Source organism: Ailuropoda melanoleuca, chromosome 17, assembly GCF_002007445.2.
Source record: "Ailuropoda melanoleuca isolate Jingjing chromosome 17, ASM200744v2, whole genome shotgun sequence".
NCBI lineage: Eukaryota > Metazoa > Chordata > Mammalia > Carnivora > Ursidae > Ailuropoda > Ailuropoda melanoleuca.
The window spans coordinates 19,892,902-19,910,262 of NC_048234.1; the positions used below are offsets into that span (position 1 = coordinate 19,892,902).

Sequence of the window (17,361 nt, forward strand, 5' to 3'; positions counted from 1 at the left end):
TTCCGGGATCTCTGTTCTGTTTCATTGATCTGTGTGTCTGTCCCTTCACAATACTACAGTGTCTTGGTCACTGTCTTAAAATAGGATAGTGTGATTCTTCCAACTTCCTCCTTCTTTTTAAAACTGTTTTAGTAGTTCCTAGTTCCTTTGCTTTTCCACAGAAAGCTTAGAATCATCTTGTCTGATGTATCTACAAAAAAATCCTACTGGGATTTTGATCAGAATTACACTAAATCTGGAGTGCCTGAGTGGTAATTGGTTAAATATCTGCCTTCAGCTCAGGTCATGATTGTGGGGTCCTGGGATTGAGCCTGGAGTCGGGCTTCCTGCTCAGCAGGGAGTCTACTTCTCCCTCTCCTTCTGCCTTCCCTCCCCCCTTGCTGATGCTCACTCTCCCTCTCTAAATAAATAAAATATTTTTAAAAATTACATTTAATCTATAAATCAACCTGGGGGGATGCACATGATTATTGTGATGAATCTTCTAATCCACGAACAGGTGTGTCTTTCCATTTACTTAGGTCTATCATTTCTTTTGTCAGTATTTTATCATTTCCAGCCTACAGATTCTACATATATTTTTTCTGATATACACTTAATCTTGCATTTTTGGAGCTCTTATAAATAATAGTTCCAAAATTTCTATTTCCAGCTATACATTGTTAGTACACAGAAAAAATGATTTTTGTGTCTTAACTTTGTATCCTGCAAATATGCTAAATCACTTATCAGTTTTAGGAGTTATTTTGTAGATTCCTCAGGATTCCGTAGGTAGAAAATCATGTCATCTCTGAGTAGGGGCAGTTTTCTTTCTTTTTTTTCAACCTGTGCCTTTTATTTCTATGGGACTGGTTCAGCGCGCAGTGAGATTACTGAATACAAGTGGTAAGCATGAACTTCCTTGCCTTCCTCCTGATTTTAGGGGGAAAGCATTCAGACTTTCACCATTAAATATGATATTAGCTGTAGGCCTTTCAAAAATAGAATTCTTAAGAGTTTAAAGCAAAAATTCAATTGTCACTCTTGCTTAATTTTTCTTCCCCTCTCTCAGATTTTAAAGTGGTTTCTGTCTACAATTAATCAATTTCAAGGCAGATGGTGAATAGCTGAACAACTTCAAACGTTTCTGTAACACCATGAATTCAATAAAACTTGGCCTATGATTATGTACTAATTGCATTCAGGAACTAGCGTAGGGACACAAAGGGTAAAAGGCAGGGCACTTGTTGTAACTGCCACCTGATAGAGATCCATTGTCCCTGCTGTTGCCAGCACACCTCCCAGCTCTGGCTCTGTCCCAGGTGCAGTGGCACCTGTAACTAGCTCAGAACTGGGGAAATGGTGTGGGATGAGGGAGTGACTCCAGCCCCGCCAACCAGACAACCACATTCCCTTCATCCCAGGACTGACTGAGGAGGAATGGGTACATATGACCCAATTAGGGCTGCCTGAGGCTCAGGCCAAGGCACGAGAGTCTTGTTGAAACTACCGGAGCAGAAACTTTCTCTCCTCTGCTGGGTGTGGAACAGGGAAATGGAATCCCTCAGGTGTGCTGGCGACTATCTCACCACCAATGGGAGTCTGGCCCGAGGGTGAACACGACACAGGCATGCAGAACCGATAGGTAAACACAGAACAGGCCGGATGGTATTGTTTGAACCCCTGCATCCTCTGTACCTGAAGCCAATTACTATTTCTGAGCTCTTAAATTATCTAAGCCATAAATTCTATGCCTCATCGCCCCCCCCCCCCGGATTTTGGCTTAAGCCTGTTTGACCTGGATTTTCTGTCACTTCCAAATAGAAGAGTCCTAAATTATAGGTGGGGAGAGAAGGTGTCCCTGGTGTTCTGGGTGCTTCCACCATCAACCGCATTTGTCCTCTTTGCATGGAAGAAAGGCTGGTTGATGTGGGGGCAAGGCTCTCTAGATGTGGAGGCCAAGGGAATGGGTCTGCGGGACAGGGCAAGGCAGGAGGATGGTCATGCTGGTAATAGAGTTAGAGAGGCTCATAAGCAGTGGCCACCAGTATCACTAGACATTATCAAGCTTACCTCTCCACCATCATTCATAGACCTTGTATCTTTTCAGCCCTTTTCTGTATAATAGTGTCCTGAGAAAACCTCCTAGCACTCGATGCCATGTGGCTCCAGGCAGGTTCTTCTCTATTTGCCTTTCAGACTTGTCCTTTCTTGCCCTGCTGTATATCCCAGGAGGCTGATCTCTACAAAGTGTGTAACCAAGGGTTCCTTGCCCTCTACCTTTGGCTGAGTTTAGCCATGGAGAGGCACTAGCTGTAGATCAAAGAGAGAGAGAGAGGTTGGGGTGTTTATCACCTGTACTCCCTCTCTGCCTTGCCGTGGTTCGAGGAGTGGCTGTGTTCCTGTGCCTATACGGGTACCGTCACGAGGTCCCTCTGCCACAGCCCCAACCCTCGCTGGGCTGTGGTAACACTGCCCTCTCCCCTTGCCTGTGCAGGTATAGGGGCACTAATAGCTTCCCACAGTTATTAGCCCTAGGTGTCTTTTTTTTTTTTTTTAAGATTTTTAAAAAAGATTTTATTTATTTATTTGTCACAGGCAGAGGGAGAAGCAGGCTTCCCACTGAGCAAGGAGCCCGATGTGGGACTCGGGCTCCCGTGGGTCCTAGGATCATGACCTGAGCTGAAGACAGATGCTTAACTGACTGAGCCACCCAGGCATCCCAGCCCTGGGTGTCTTACCATCTTTTGTTGGTTTCCTTAACCCTGCTTAACTCAGTAAATGTCCTTTGATTAAACTCTGTTCAGTTAAACACTTTAAGAAAAAAGGATTTTATTTATTTATTTAAGAAAGAGAGAGAGGGCACACAGAAGGAGAGAGAGAAGCAGACTCCCCGCTGAGCAGGGAGCATGATGCGGGGCTCGATCCCAGGACCGTGAGATCAAGACCTGAGCCAAAGACAGACATTTTGCCAACTGAGCCGCCCAGGCACCCCAGTTAAACAGTTTTAGGTGGGTGGGCCCTGTGTTTTCTGACTGGTCCCTAAATGATACAGGACTCCATGTCCTCACCACCCTGTCTCATCATATATAGTCTCAACAAACTCCTTGCTATCTCTTAAAGATGCTCCTTGCTTTTGTGCCCTCTTTTGTATAGATTCCCCTCCAAAAGAAACATTTTGTCTCTCTCTTTGCCTTAGTGAACTCCTACACGCCCTTCAAAACTTAGCTAAAATGTCGCCTCCTCCAGAAAGCCTTTCCTGGGCTCTCTCCCCAGGTGATAAAACTGTTCTTGGCCCTGCTGAGCTTCATCTCCGTCTGTTACCCCCTCTTGCAGACCTCTGTCTCGGCCCATGCCCTCACCTCTGTTCTCCCTTCTGCAACTCCCCTGCCCCTGGCACTGAGACTGACCCTCCACAGCTCCTTGATCACCATCTGCTGCCCTGAACTGAACCCAGGCTGCATAACCGCCATGCAACGCATGGGCCTAGGAGGCCACTGCATTTTCTACTCTTTACTCAACACACCTAATTACAAAAGGCAGGAGGAAACCGTGGAGAGAGGATGCCACTGGTGGAGCATGAAAACTGGGCCACAGGAATGTGGGTGTGAATTCTGCCACATTGTTCCAGGGCTGTCCAACCCATAGGGGTATCATAAATATGGCCTCTCCAGTATCTCCTTACTCATGGGCTTGTCTCCCTTTGACAATGGCTAAGGTAATGCACCCATGAGAAGTTGGGTACCTGGTTCTTATGCCTCTGAACTTCTCCCAGGCTTCTGGGGCCCCTGGAGTCCAAAGAGCCCCTTGGGTTCAAGTGAGGATAAGCTCAGTTGTAGGACCACCCCACAGGACTCTAGCCTCTACAGGAAGCATCAACTGGCTTAGAGGCCAGCTGTGAGTGAACCTTTCAATCCAGGAACAAGCTGCCTCTCTATCCCTCAAAGGTATGTCAGTCCCACACTTCTGTGGTTGGGCTATTTCTGAGATACACATCTATAACTTGACTAAAATCTCCCATTTTCTACCATTTCTGATAATCTCAAGGATGATGCCAGCTCTCAGCTCGTTTTATGCATACCTCTGAAAGACCTTCATCTACCTTGTGGTTTCACTCTATTCTCTCCCCTCCTTGGTACCTGGGCAAATATTTGGCCTCCAAGTCACTGAAGGAGCTGTAAGTACCCTCGCCCACACTCATATGGTTTGGAGGGGCCCTGGATCCTCTGGTTGGAGGACACACCTTTTCCTCGGGTTTAACGCTAGATGTCTCGAAACACTACCTATCATAACCAGTTTTACGACTCTCACAAACACCTTCTGGGTTCATTACACAATCTCAGGAAGCCTTCTCCCTATGAGTAAACAAAATCTGACCATCTTTCCCACAGCTGGTTTTAGTCAGGAGCAATTTGAGAGCAGAGAAAGAGAGGGACCTCTGTCAGAAAGAAGGCAGGAAATACAGTTGATTTTCTAGACCTGTCCCAAGCCTGGAATTACCAGTCTGAGGAACCTTGCACCCAGAAGGTTAAGTAAGTGGGACTCCCCGACTTTCCTTGGCCACTCCTCACCTCTGCTTGGAAAATTTTTGTCACCTTGAACTTTGGTCCCTAATGATTCCCAACTATGCCACCTGGCTGCTGACCGTTTACCTATCTGCCTTAATTTCTGCGGAGCTGTAACTCTGAACTATCCTCCCCCACCTCAGAAGGACCACAGAAATATTTATTTTTATCGTCAAGTGAAGATGTATTTGAAGAATTTTATGGTATTTAAAAAATTAAAATGAAAGTGGTCTCCAGTGTTGAAAGGTTGGGTCAGGAATCTGTCTGTAAATACCCTGGATACTTCTCTTAATCCTCACCGGAAGTAAAAAAGCAAAGATAGCCAACTTGTTTGATTATTATTTGTGAAAGAACAGTCCTGTTTAGAATGTTAAACATGCCAGATAGCCACTAAAAGGAGCCCAGATGCCTTTTCATACAGGATGAGAGTAGGGCTCCAGAAAAACACACAAAGATGACATTGTATACTAGTGTCTTCAAGGAATAACATTGTACCCAGGATCCAAACTGCCCCATTTGCAGCCCCCAAAAACAATGAGAAACAGTAAGAAACATTTATAAGGCACTTTGCAGGTTTATAAAGTACCTGCCCATGATTAGCTTGAGAACAACAATGGATTAGACAGAAGGTCTAGAAATAACCATAAACACATTTAACATGACCACCAGAGATCCCCCCCAAATCAAACATGGTGAGTGTAATCTTTTCATAGTCATACTTAAGGGCTTTGTTTACTTCTGGAATCTTGGAATGTTTAATGTTTTTGAGGCTCTTCTCCCTTTCTCGGTGTTGCCCACACGCACAACAGATGCTGCCTAGGGAGCGGGGGAAGGCTGTGAAGGGGGAGAAGGAGAAAATGGAAAAAACCACAGCCGCAAACCCACCTGCTGTTATCTGCTAAGGCTTTCCTTTAGAGCCCAGAGCCCAGGGCAGCAAACACAAAGCCTATGCAACCTCTGGGATGAGCCCTAATGTCCAGGGAACTTCAGAATTCTAGATCTTAGATTCCGTAAGTTCTGACTTCTACGGTCACTACTTGAGGTTGAAAAAGCAACCAAACTTTATTCAGTCATTCCTACTTAAACAACAGTAGATGTAAACTTTGTTTCTCAGATCTGTGGCTTCTGAACTGGCAACATTTCTATCTCCATCCCTCCCTGGAACTGAGAAGTTCCTCCACATGAGGAAACCTCGGGAAATTCTTCAGGAGTTAAGAGGGGAATCGATGAAGAGGAAGCAGAAATGGAGCAGACCTGTTACCTCTCCTGGTTGACAATTAGCTTTTGCCAATAAAAAAGTAAAAACCCATCTCCAGACTTTAATGACTTTAATGTGGAACAGGCAGCACAGACAGGCTAATTAATTCCTTATCAGAGAAATAATCTCCAGACAAAGAAAGAAATAGGCAGAATTTGGACAAGGATATAAAAAAATGTGTGTGTGTGTGTGGTGGGGGGAGAAACCTAGAAATAAATTCACAAACAGACATAGAAATTGCTAATTACCACATTCAAAAAAATCCCATCACTCAAGGCTGATTGAACTTTATGCCATGGCCCAAATTTGGGAGACCAGATGGATCTTCTCTAATCGGTCCAAAGAATTCCCTGGAAATCGGGCTGGTTCTGGGGCTGGTTTCCTGAGAAGGTGACACCTTCCTCAGGGTAGGGAGATGCCCTTCTGCCTGGGAGCTTTGAGGCCATGTCAGTGGGGAGTCTGCTTCTCCCTCTCCCTCTGTGCTCTCTCTCTCTCAGATAGATAAATAAAATCTTAGACCAAAACAAAACAAAACAACTCATACAACTAAGTGGCTAGCCCGGGGACCAATGAGAGAGGCTCACCAAGGATTTACTTCTCCTTTAATGAAAGAGGTTTTGTAACCAGTGAAAAAAGATTTTGGGGCATCTTCTACAAAGCAGGTGCAGTGTTAGATGCCGTGAGTACAACAGACCCAAATGAGACGGCATTTTTTCCCTATCTTCAGGAAATTGAGGTGAGACAGAGAAGTTGTGAAAACACAGCAACACGCTGATTACATAGTAGTTGCACATGATGCCGAAACTGGACATAAGACAGGCTATGGGCCTTTGTCCTCCTATCGTTATCTCGACCTGGACTCTTGTAATATTTCCAATCATCCAGCCAGGAATCCTACCACACCTGCTCAAGGCCATTCCTGGCCTTCTTTAGGAACTTTTTCTCAATTCCACCTCTCTTCTTTAAGGCCCAAGGCAAGATGTAGCTTTCTTGCAGCATTTACTACCCTTGGGCTACTGTAGTGGTGTCCGCACGTGCACTGCCTCTGACACTGAGATGAAACACAGTCTTTCATCCTGCAACTTTTGCCAGTAACATTAATATTTGCTCCTTTTGAACTGAGCTCTTAACTGATTGCTAAATGAATAGATCTTCCCAATCATAGATAACACCTTTCCTCTTACATGCCTATTCCCTTTGATTGACAGTGCTTGCCTGGAGGATAATTTTGGGGATTTTGAAGCCATAACTGAGCTCCGTGATTAAGAGTGCAGTAATCGATTAGTGATGTCTGCCACAGGGCAGGGTTTGGGGAGGTGGTGCATATGCAATGTGGATGTAAATAAAAGGTGACAAGAGCACAGAGAAGGCAGATCATCTCCGGCTGAGCAGGCAGAGAAGTCTATACAGGAAGAGTGGGAATTAGGTGATCCATCTTCAAGGATGAGTAGGATAACTGTGCATGAAACTATGAGCAAAAGTATTAGGGGGGCGCCTGGGTGGCACAGCGGTTAAGCGTCTGCCTTTGGCTCAGGGCGTGATCCTGGCGTTATGGGATCGAGCCCCACATCAGCCTCCTCCGCTATGAGCCTGCTTCTTCCTCTCCCATTCCCCCTGCTTGTGTTCCCTCTCTCGCTGGCTGTCTCTATCTCTGTCAAATAAATAAATAAAATCTTAAAAAAAAAAAAAAGTATTAGGGCAGCAAAGTACAACATTCCCAGGGAAAGCAACCACCAGCCAAGCTTGGCCAGAATCCCTATTCAAACAAAGGGTTTATGAGGGGAGAATCTGGGAAGGCTAACTGCTGGGGACCTCCCCAAGTTAAGGACAGGATAAAGGGGGGCCAAGATACAGGCAAGGGATGGAGGGAGAAGGGGGTGAACAGGCTTTATTTAGTCACTGTACAAAAGTGAAGTCTACAAGAATCATTTGAACTATGCTGTAGTTGTATCAAGGTCTGCTAGGAGGAAGGAGTCTTGCTTAGTGGTTAAGAACCTCAGTTTTGGAGCCAGACAGTCCTGGGTACAAATCCCAGCTTTGACGGGGACCTCAGTCACGGGACTTAAGCCTTTTATGTTTCCCTCTCCTCATCTGCAAAAGGGCAAACTTCCTACCTCATTATACTCAGGGTTCAATGGGAAATAAATGTGCATAAAACTCACAGTAAGCCTTCAACAAATGTTAGCAAATCGTAGGCTTGGTAAACTATAAGAGAAATAACTTTTCAAAGGAGAAAATGTGTCTCCCTCATTGTCTCATAATTTGGGGAATCTTGTATGAAACCTGTAAGGTGGTTAATGGAATCAGAAGATACTGAAGCATATGAAGTGCCCAGGGAAATTGAGCAAAATCAGTTTATCTTCCAGAAGTGGGAAGAGGCTTGGAGATTAGGCTTTCTGCGGTTAGGTATTTCTGATGACGATGCATTTTTTGTTGTTGCTGACTTAATTCTTTACTGAATTATAAGTAACCAGATAACTCTTGAGCAACAGAAGAGTGGTAGAAAGATAATTTGATTATATAATCTCACTTAAGCTCTCTTCTCAAAGGATTTCCTTCTTAGTTGAGTAAGTAAATGTAGCTTTAAAAACCTGAGGGCACTGGACCCAAGTAACTGCCTCAGCGCAGTTTTAAGAATAAACACACAGCATGGACCCTCTCTGGTCATTTCTGAATGGAAGTTCCAGCCCCCAAGGCCACCTCTTTGCATCAACGTGCAGACCTCATGCAGTCACATGATGCTCAAGTCAGGACCCTTCCCGGACACATGAAGATGTGCTGTGACAGCTGTCCCATCTGTGGACACAGTTAGGGATCATGAGACCAAGAAGGGCTGGGGGAACAAAGACCTCAGGCCACACATGAGGAACTGGTGGGAGGGTCCCATCTCCTCAGTGCTGGCTCTGGGTCTTGTGCTGGGGAACGAGGCACAGCATCCTCCTCATCCTGGTTGAGTGGGGACCACTGCCCAGAACTCACACAACTAGGGCTGGGGCGGGGGGGGGCGGCTGGACAGCCCAGAACATAACAGCGTGAAGCGTCTGTGGGCTGGGACAAGGTCCACCCATCCCGGAAAGTGCAGGAGTATTTGCTGGAAAGAAAATATTCTACCTCTGGTAATGGAACAGGCAGTTGGCAGATATTTTTCGAACATAGGGTAGTAACATTTCTGGCAACGAGTGAGTCACTGAAACACTTTCTTTCCATCAACAGAGGTGTTACTGTGGAGTGTACTAATTACAACAGAGCGTTCTTTGTTGCAGTTTGGGCTGTTTCTTCAGCAAGTATAATGAATTAGCTCCTTCTAAATCTATCCAATGCGCCAAACTATAGCTCCAAAGTGAATTACTGGCTTAATAGTCACCGTCTCCAATATTCTCTGCTATTAGATGTATGTTTAACATTCTAAATAGGAAAGGTCACTGAAAACCCTTGCTACTCTAACACACTGTTGCAGGGGTGTTTAAATGGGCCACTTGATGTCATCGAAAATGAATTCGTTTCTTCGAGAGTGCTCCAGTGCTCACAGCATACGTGACTCCAGATCTCCAGCACCGACACGGGGGAGATCCGCAGATCCTCAGGCGAACACAGCTTCCCTGGCACCCGGCCAGCGTGTCGCTGACTCCCCACAGGACAGTTACCTGGAGGCTCAGCTCTGCTAAAGGTAATCACAATTTCTCGCAAGTAATTAATGTGGAAAGCTTTCTCTCTTAACAGGCAAGTGCTCAGAAGAAAATTTGCTCCCAAAGCGATTTCCTCATCCCAGGTCTGCACACCTTGTCTGACCTAGCCAGGCTTTTAGCCATCAGAGCTACTATGCGAGCTCTGCTGTATCCTGATCTGGCACACGGTAATTTTCTACACTGTGTGTCTTCATTTGAAGTTTCCTTTATTGCTTATGCTTGCTGCTCAAATTTGTGACAAGTGGATAACTTCGATACTACAGGGATTTATTTATTTTTTTTTGGTACATTTTAAAACCAATGTCTCATATTAAGCAACATCTAATAAGATATTGAATATCCATGAACAACTTCTCTCCTCTTTTTTTAAAGATTTATTTATTTATTTTAGAGAGAGAGGGAGAGAGAGAGAGGGAGAGAGAGAGAGAGAGCACCAACAGGTGGGGAGGGGCAGAGGGAGAGAGAGAAACTCAAGCAAACCATCCCTGCAGGTGGAGCCCAATGCAGGCCCTATGTGGGGCTCGATCCCAGGACCCTGAGATCATGACCTGAGCTGAAATCAAGAGTCAAATGCTTAACTGACTGCGCCACCTGGGTGCCCCTAAACTTCTTTTCTATTAAACTGAATAGACAGACAGACACAGACACATACACACATTACCCCCCACACACACACACTTTCTCTTTTGCCCTTCTCTGTACATTAGCAATTCATCTTCAAAGTCCTCCTAAAGATGGCATTAAGAATGTGAATACGACATAAGGTGTGGGGCAGAGTCTAACACCTGTGATCATTTTCGAAAGAGTCATTTTATAATTTTGTGTTCATATAACTTTGTGTGGGGTTTTGGTTTGATAGGCTTGAGGTGTATATACACCATGCAGAGAACAAACGAAAATCAGAACCTCTTTAAGGAGTCCCCAAGTCTGCTTGGTTCCAATCTGGATTCAGCAATGAAAGCATCAGGCATGGACATTCAAAGCCCAAAACTCTTTTCCTAATTCTTTAATAAGTGGAACTTGGGCCAAGCCAGCTAAAGGACCTCTTCTCTGAAGTACTTAATGAAGCAAATACAGGCAAGATATGTATACATATGCAGGAACAACCTAAGTCTATCAGCCCTCATACTCCTGCATAATCTAATGCTGACACTCAACCCTGCCCTGGTAATAGCCCCATATGCAAATTACAGTATTTATTTATTTTTACAATTCACATTATTAAACGCAAGTCACAGAGGTTTACAACTGACTCAACATCAAGATCATTTCATCCTCCCATAATGACCTTTATTACTCGCTTAGTATCCTATGGCAGAGTTCCTCTGGCTCCGAGCAATAAACTGAGGAACAATGATGAGACAGTCACAGAGCAAAAGGATTAAAGCTAGAAGGAACTGCAGAGATTTCCTAACCCATGGTCAACAAGTATGCAGGACACGTGCCCCTACTCTCTGTTCCTAAGCCCTTGGCAGACATCAGTAATCAATTCCAGAACTTCTGTTTCCAATTCTTTCTCAACAAACATATCCCACCAGACAGTCCACTATCTATAAAGGGGAGCTGGCACGTGAATGAAATCCTTGCTCTTCCAGCTCATCCAAACCCCTCTTCTCTTGGATAAGAAAACAAAGGCCCAGAGAGTTTAAATATCAGATGCACTTTCTTAAAGAGGTCTGAAAATTCAGTCCCATTACTTTAAGGTCTCATTTCGTTTTCTAGTATATGCTAGGGGTAATAGGGGTCCTTTGGCCCTCAAGAGGTCTATAATCTAGTTTGAGGAAGAAAAGATGACCATGCTTGATATATATGTAGGACTAAGTGTTGATCTGGGTTACTGATGCAGATTGGAGAATGCTGAAGTAGGTAGAAGAGAATTCATGGAGAAAATGGAGTTCAAGCTAAGCTTTGGGCTCATTTATTCGCTCAATAAACAAGGACAATGTCTTACTCTCCAGGTCATAAATAGTTCAACAAATCAACAAATGTATTGAGCCCACCACGCATTGTGACAGATGCCGTGGGTTCAGGGAGGCTCATGGATTGGTGCGGGAGACAAAAAATAATAATAATAGATTCTAACTAGAGAGTAAAGCATACAAGTAGATATTCCTTCTGCACAGTGGGAACGCACAATAGTTCTTTTCCAAGTCTGTGCCACTTCTAGGACTCCCTCTCCTGCTAGAGATTGCCATATCCTTCCCCTGGAGGACCAAATCCAGCCATTCGCCATCAGCTTAAACTGGTGAGCACCTCGAGTTAACTATCATTTTTTTCCATTCCCATTGCAGCTATGCAGCCAAGGCCCCCAGCTCTCCCTGTCTGGACATGGACATTAACCCCCTCGGTTTTCTGCCCACCTGCAAGGCTGCCCTCCCAGGATCCATTTGCCACATGCATCTGCTTCCGTGATCTTTCCCAAGCACAGCTCTGACCGTGTCATTGCAAACCTAACCCTCAGACCATGTCCGAACTCGTCGGCATGGCATTCTAGGCCCTCCAGGAGCTGTCTCTGCCTCCTCAGCGGTCTTGCTCCTTTTGTTTTTCCACATCTCTCAATCATACCCTGTGTCGCAGTCATGCCCAACCCCTCTGTTAGAAGGTAGGAAAGGCAGACTTTGAAGGTCGAAGGAAGAGCTGGGCAGCCTCATGAACAGAGGCATAAGGGTGGGTCTGAGCCCAGACTGGAGGCCAGCCTGGCCGATGAGTCTGCCAAGTCCCATGGGAGCAGTATTCCTCCAAAGGCACACACTGGGATAAGCAGAGTCCTGGAGGCATGTTTCTGTCCCTTCCCAGTCACAGGGGAGAAAAGGACAATATAGACCAACGTATGCCACCCCAGTACGGCGCTCAGCCACACTACCGTGATTCCTGGGAGGGTCAGCAAGGACCAGGTATGATAGGGAGCTGGGGAGCAAGACAGAGAGAAGCAGCACAAAGGAGGGGAAGGAAAGGAACAGGAGGACCAGTTTTCATCGGAGTGACCATGACTGTTGAGCTGCAGTTCCCTCATCCATGTGTGGGCAACTTTATAGTTTCCTCATATGTATATAGGCAACACCTACTTTATACTGCAAAACATTTTCAATGCCTTTTTTCATAAGCATTTCCTAATATTTCACTAGGCATGATGGAAATGAGATTAGAGAAGTATGAGAAGGCAAATGAACGGCAGGTTAAGCACCCTACAGCCTCCTCCACCTAGCTCTGCTCCGGCCCCTGCCTCTGCCGTCTGTGGTCAAAACAGCAGCCGGGGTGAGCTGATTAAAATACAACCAGACCACGCTGCTCCACTCAGAACCTCTCAGTGGCTTCCCATCTCCCCATAAAAGTCAAAGTCCTTCGAGGAGCCCACACTCTCCCTCTGCTCTCTCCCCTCCTAGCCTCCTGCCTCCCCTCCCTGCCTCCACCCCTTGTTCTTTCTCAGGCAAGCCAGGATGCTCCCCAGATATCAGTGCAACTGTTCCCCCACCTCCTAGTCTTCGTTCAGTGGTAACCTTCCAGCAGGGCCTTCCCAATGGCCTTATTGAAAAGCGCAAGCCCCTCCCAGCCCCTCCCTGCTCTGTGTTACTCCAGAGTGCTCTCACCATCTGACACACTCTGTCTTGCAGTCTACCTATTTATTCTGTTTATGGTTTACCTCTCTGCACTTGAACGGAAGTTTCATGAGGAAAGGGCTTTTGATTGTTCTGTTCACTGCTGTGTGCCCAGGCTCCAGAACAGTCTCTCCTGAATGAACACACGACTTAAGTGTTGGTCTCGCTGCAAGTGTATTCCAAGATGGAGGATTAGAGGCCCCGCAGTACCAGGCATGGGAGTTGCCAGACCAAACGAGGTTTATCAGTAATGATACACATTCTGGAATGTTGCCACACAAAAGGCTTTGTGCAGGTGAGCTGCAGCCAGCCCCTGTCATCAGAGGCTTCGCAGACACACAGGAACAGAGGAAGAGACTGCCAAATACATGTTGCAAGAGCCCCAGCGTAGGAGACGCAAAACTGGGGAAAGGGTATTACTAAGAATGTGAAAGAATTGGTCTCCAGGTCAAACAGCGGAATCTGAATCCATAAAGGATTGCTTCCTTAGCGCTCTGAAGAAAATTATTCAGAATGAATAAGCTTGCCAGCTCTGTCATGTAAATAACACCTACTTCCTTTCCTGAAAATCCGTAAGGTGGAAATCACGTTTTTCAAACAGCTGAAAGAAAGCACGCCCTGGATAGAAAGCTCTAGCTGTATGCTGTGAATGGAGTGAGGATCCCACGAGTGCTTTACCAACACGATACTCACAGCCCCGACAGGATTTTTCGACTTCACAATGGTGCAAAAGCAATATTTGTGCAATAGAAACTGGACTTCAAATTTTTGAATTTTGATCTTTCCCTGGGCTAGGGAGATGTGGTACAATTCTCTCTCGTGACGCTGGGCATGGCAGCCACGTGTTCAAGAGGGTCAACAACCAGTACACTCACAACCATTCTGCACCCAACAACCACTGTTCTTCACTTTCTCTACAGTGTTCAACAAATTACATGAGCTATTCAACACTTCATTATAAAATAGGCTTTGCATGAGATGATTTTGCCCAACCATAGGCTAAGCCTATGCTGTTCATCAGGTCAGGTGTATTAAATGCATTTTTTGAATTATGATATTTGATATTTTCAACTTACCATAGGCCTATTGGGACCTAACCCCATCCTAAGTTGAGGAAAGTCTGTACACGATATGATCGTTACTGGGTCACTTGAATCAGAATGCTGTAACACAGAATTTTTTTACATACAGTGATTCTGTTTGGACAGAATTCCCACTTGGAGCACAAAAATTCTACCCTTAGAATTTCTGCCTGTTAAACGAATTGAGAATCAGGCTATGGGGCACAAAACAAAATGGGTTAATTCTTCCCATATCTTCGTAAAAAATTCTCTTCAACTGCATTTCCTCTCACATCCTAGGTCTTGAAAAATTAGAGGCTTTAAGCTGGCTCATAAAAACCTTTGCCCCTCATTTCAATAATCAAAATATTTTAGAGTGTCAGGACTGCTGAATTATAGCAGGACCAAACATTTTGACGTTTATAACCAGAAGATGAGATTCTGTCAGGGTAGTTAATAAATTTAACAGTTTCTTCTTCTTAAAAAATGTCCAGAATGCAGGCTGCACAAGAGCTTGTGATTTTCTGTTACCAATTAAGACTTTTAAAATAAACTTACTATCAGTTTATAAATGGACTCAGCCTCACTGTTTTAAGTTGGCTGGAATTTCATTCTGGTTAAACAGCTGAGCTCGTGCAGACTACACAGAAGTATGATTTCCACTCAGACCCAGCACCCTGGAGAAAGAAAAGAAAAAAGGAAGACCCGGAGAGGTGCCTGTGGTGGGCACACTGGAGATGGCTTAGGCTTAGGCTTAGGGCACTACTCAGACCAGGAACGGAAACCCTCAGGATAGCCCTGTGTTGCCCCTGGAGGAGCAAATGTCCAGAAAAACTTCAGTGGGGCACTTGGCATTTTTATATGGTTGTTCTTCTTTCTTGAGAAAAGCATCTGATTCAAGGTCCTGTGGTTCACCCAGATTAAAAACTGTTGGAAAGTGCCCTGATGCCAAAGGCCAGATCTGCAAAATGGGCATGTAATCCCTCTTAACTCTGAAGCTGTATTTTTGCAACAGGTTCCAAAGGCCAGGGAACAACTTCTCAAAATCCTTTCCAAACCAGCTTCCTGTGAATGAGTAAACTGAACAGTGGTATGCAACACTTAGTTAACAGGTGAGTACCTTTGGAGAACTCCACTAAAGAGCCAAGATTATTCCACTTTCACCAGGAATTGGGAGGGAAATGTTGGCCTTGAGTTACCCAGCAACCATCCTTAAAAAGGGCTTAACAATTAATTCTGGACTCTTTAACACTAGGGAAAACAAACAAGGCCATCTCATCTGTTTGGATGCAGGGAGATCAAATCACTCTCTCTGTGGTATATTATTTAAATGTAGTGGGGGCAGGATAAACCTTCCCTAAAAACCCCTAAGCCACTTGGCCCTTGGGGGAAATAGAGTTAAGCAGATAAGAAGGACTTGCTTCTCTACTTCTCTCCTTTCCTCCCACAAACGGCCTCTGCTAAGGCAATTCCAAGATGTTATTTCTTTACTAGAAACCAGACTGTATTGCACGAGGTTCTGGAGGAACAGATCTGACTCTGAGGATTCTGTTAACTTCCACAGGTTTTTGAGGGGTAGGGCATCAAGAGTGGGAGTAGGCAATGCCAAATATTCTGAGATTTAGAAGCGTCCCTGGAGAAGGCGCATGAGGTCCGGAGGCTGCCACCCCACCCCCTTTTCAGCAAACCCAGCTCCTGTTTCCAAAGGAAAGATGGGGACTTCAAAGGAATCTCACCTGCTGGGTGTCATGTCTCCTTCCCCCCCCCTCAGCTCACGGAGGAAAGGAGACAGACTCCAGCCCCTAAGGGGTACATCCCAGAGCCCAAGTTGTAAGACAGGCAAATTGGCACAAATTCATAATCAAAATAGGAACAACTCATACCTCTGAGCAATGGCTCAGACATCCGCTTAGTCCAGTAATCTGTCAGGAGTGAATCATTTAAATACATCCTTGTTTAAAAACACGCAAATAGGACTTAAAAATTATTTTCAATAGAAAAACAATGTGGAGAGCAAGGAAGCTCAAGGAGGCTATTTTGGCAGATTACCAGGGTGTGTAAGGAAGAAACGTGAGTTCTCTTAGCTCTTTCCCCAGTGACCTCCGCAGGGGCCATAGCTGCACACCCCTTGAGTTTGGGGCAGAATTTGGCCCAGGGTTGGTGGCAACATCCTTTTCCTTCCTCCCCTGGGGGAGGGGCGGCCATCCCTGAGAGTAAGGTGCCTCCTCCAGTCCAACCGAGGACCACACTGGATCCACACTCCATCCCTGTCCAGGCAGCACGGTTCCGGAAAAAATGGGGGGGGGGGAGAGCACACAGGATTGAAAACCTAAAAATAAACCATGTTTGCTTCCAAACGGCAAGACCCAGAGCTTCCCCTTCCCCTTCCAAGACCCTCTGATCATTTCGGGTAAAGAAGAAACCCGCAGCTCGTGGAGCACCCAAATGGGAGTCCCCGAGGAGCTTTGTTCTTCGCACGCAGACATCGGCACCCTGGCGGGGAAGCCCCCGCGTGGCTCCGAGGCCGACTGGGGCGCCGAGGTGCAGCCGCGGCGCCTCGCCCACCCTCGCACCCGCCGACCCCGCACGCGGCCTGGGCGCTGGGAGCGCGTGAGGTCGCGCGCGTCGCCCNCGCGCGCGCCCCCCCCCCGCCACACCTCTCACCTAGCACCACCGCGGCCACGGTGGACAGCAGCAGCCAGTTGTTCCTCAGGAAGCGCTTGCAGTCGCATCCCTTCCTCGCCGTTTTCCCCATGGCAGGAGCGGAGCTATTGTGCGCGGAGCTCGGCCGTGCGCGCGGGGACCCGCGGAGGCTCCGCGGCGCAGTGGGGGCGGGATGCGGGAGCGCCGGGGAGAGGGTGCGCGCAGGCTGCTGCGGCCGCCGCTTGTCGCTGTCACCGCCGCTGCTGCCACCTGAGACCGCGCGCCACGCCCGCCGCCCGGGCCCCCTCGCCGGCAGTACGCGTCGGGCGCGCCCGGCTCCTNCCGCTGTGTTTGGGCCTTTCCTGCACACCCCCCTCCCCTCCGCTTTCTCCACACCAGCCCCTGGGCACCGCGAGGGGAGTGGGGAGAGGTGAGGGAAACAGCTTTGTCGTGGGTGCCCTTTGCTTCCCGCCGTAGCCTCGGATTTGCCAGCCGTCTAGAAAGCTTGAAGCCCCTAGCGGGAGGGGAAGAGAGAGTGCTGGGGTGGGGGGCGGCAGGACAGGACTTTGTGAG

At 46.6% G+C, this 17,361-nt stretch overlaps 1 protein-coding gene across 1 annotated transcript in view; it reads right to left on the bottom strand.

Moving 5' to 3' along the window:
- SLC1A1 (solute carrier family 1 member 1) overlaps nucleotides 1-17,123 on the bottom strand; it is a 77,473-nt gene extending 60,350 nt beyond the window's left edge. The window contains exon 1 of the mRNA XM_034647082.1: nucleotides 16,810-17,123. Coding sequence (XP_034502973.1) covers nucleotides 16,810-16,900 — 91 coding nt within the window. The 5' untranslated portion in view covers nucleotides 16,901-17,123. The remainder of the gene's footprint in view (nucleotides 1-16,809) is intronic.
- Nucleotides 17,124-17,361: the final 238 nt, after the last annotated feature.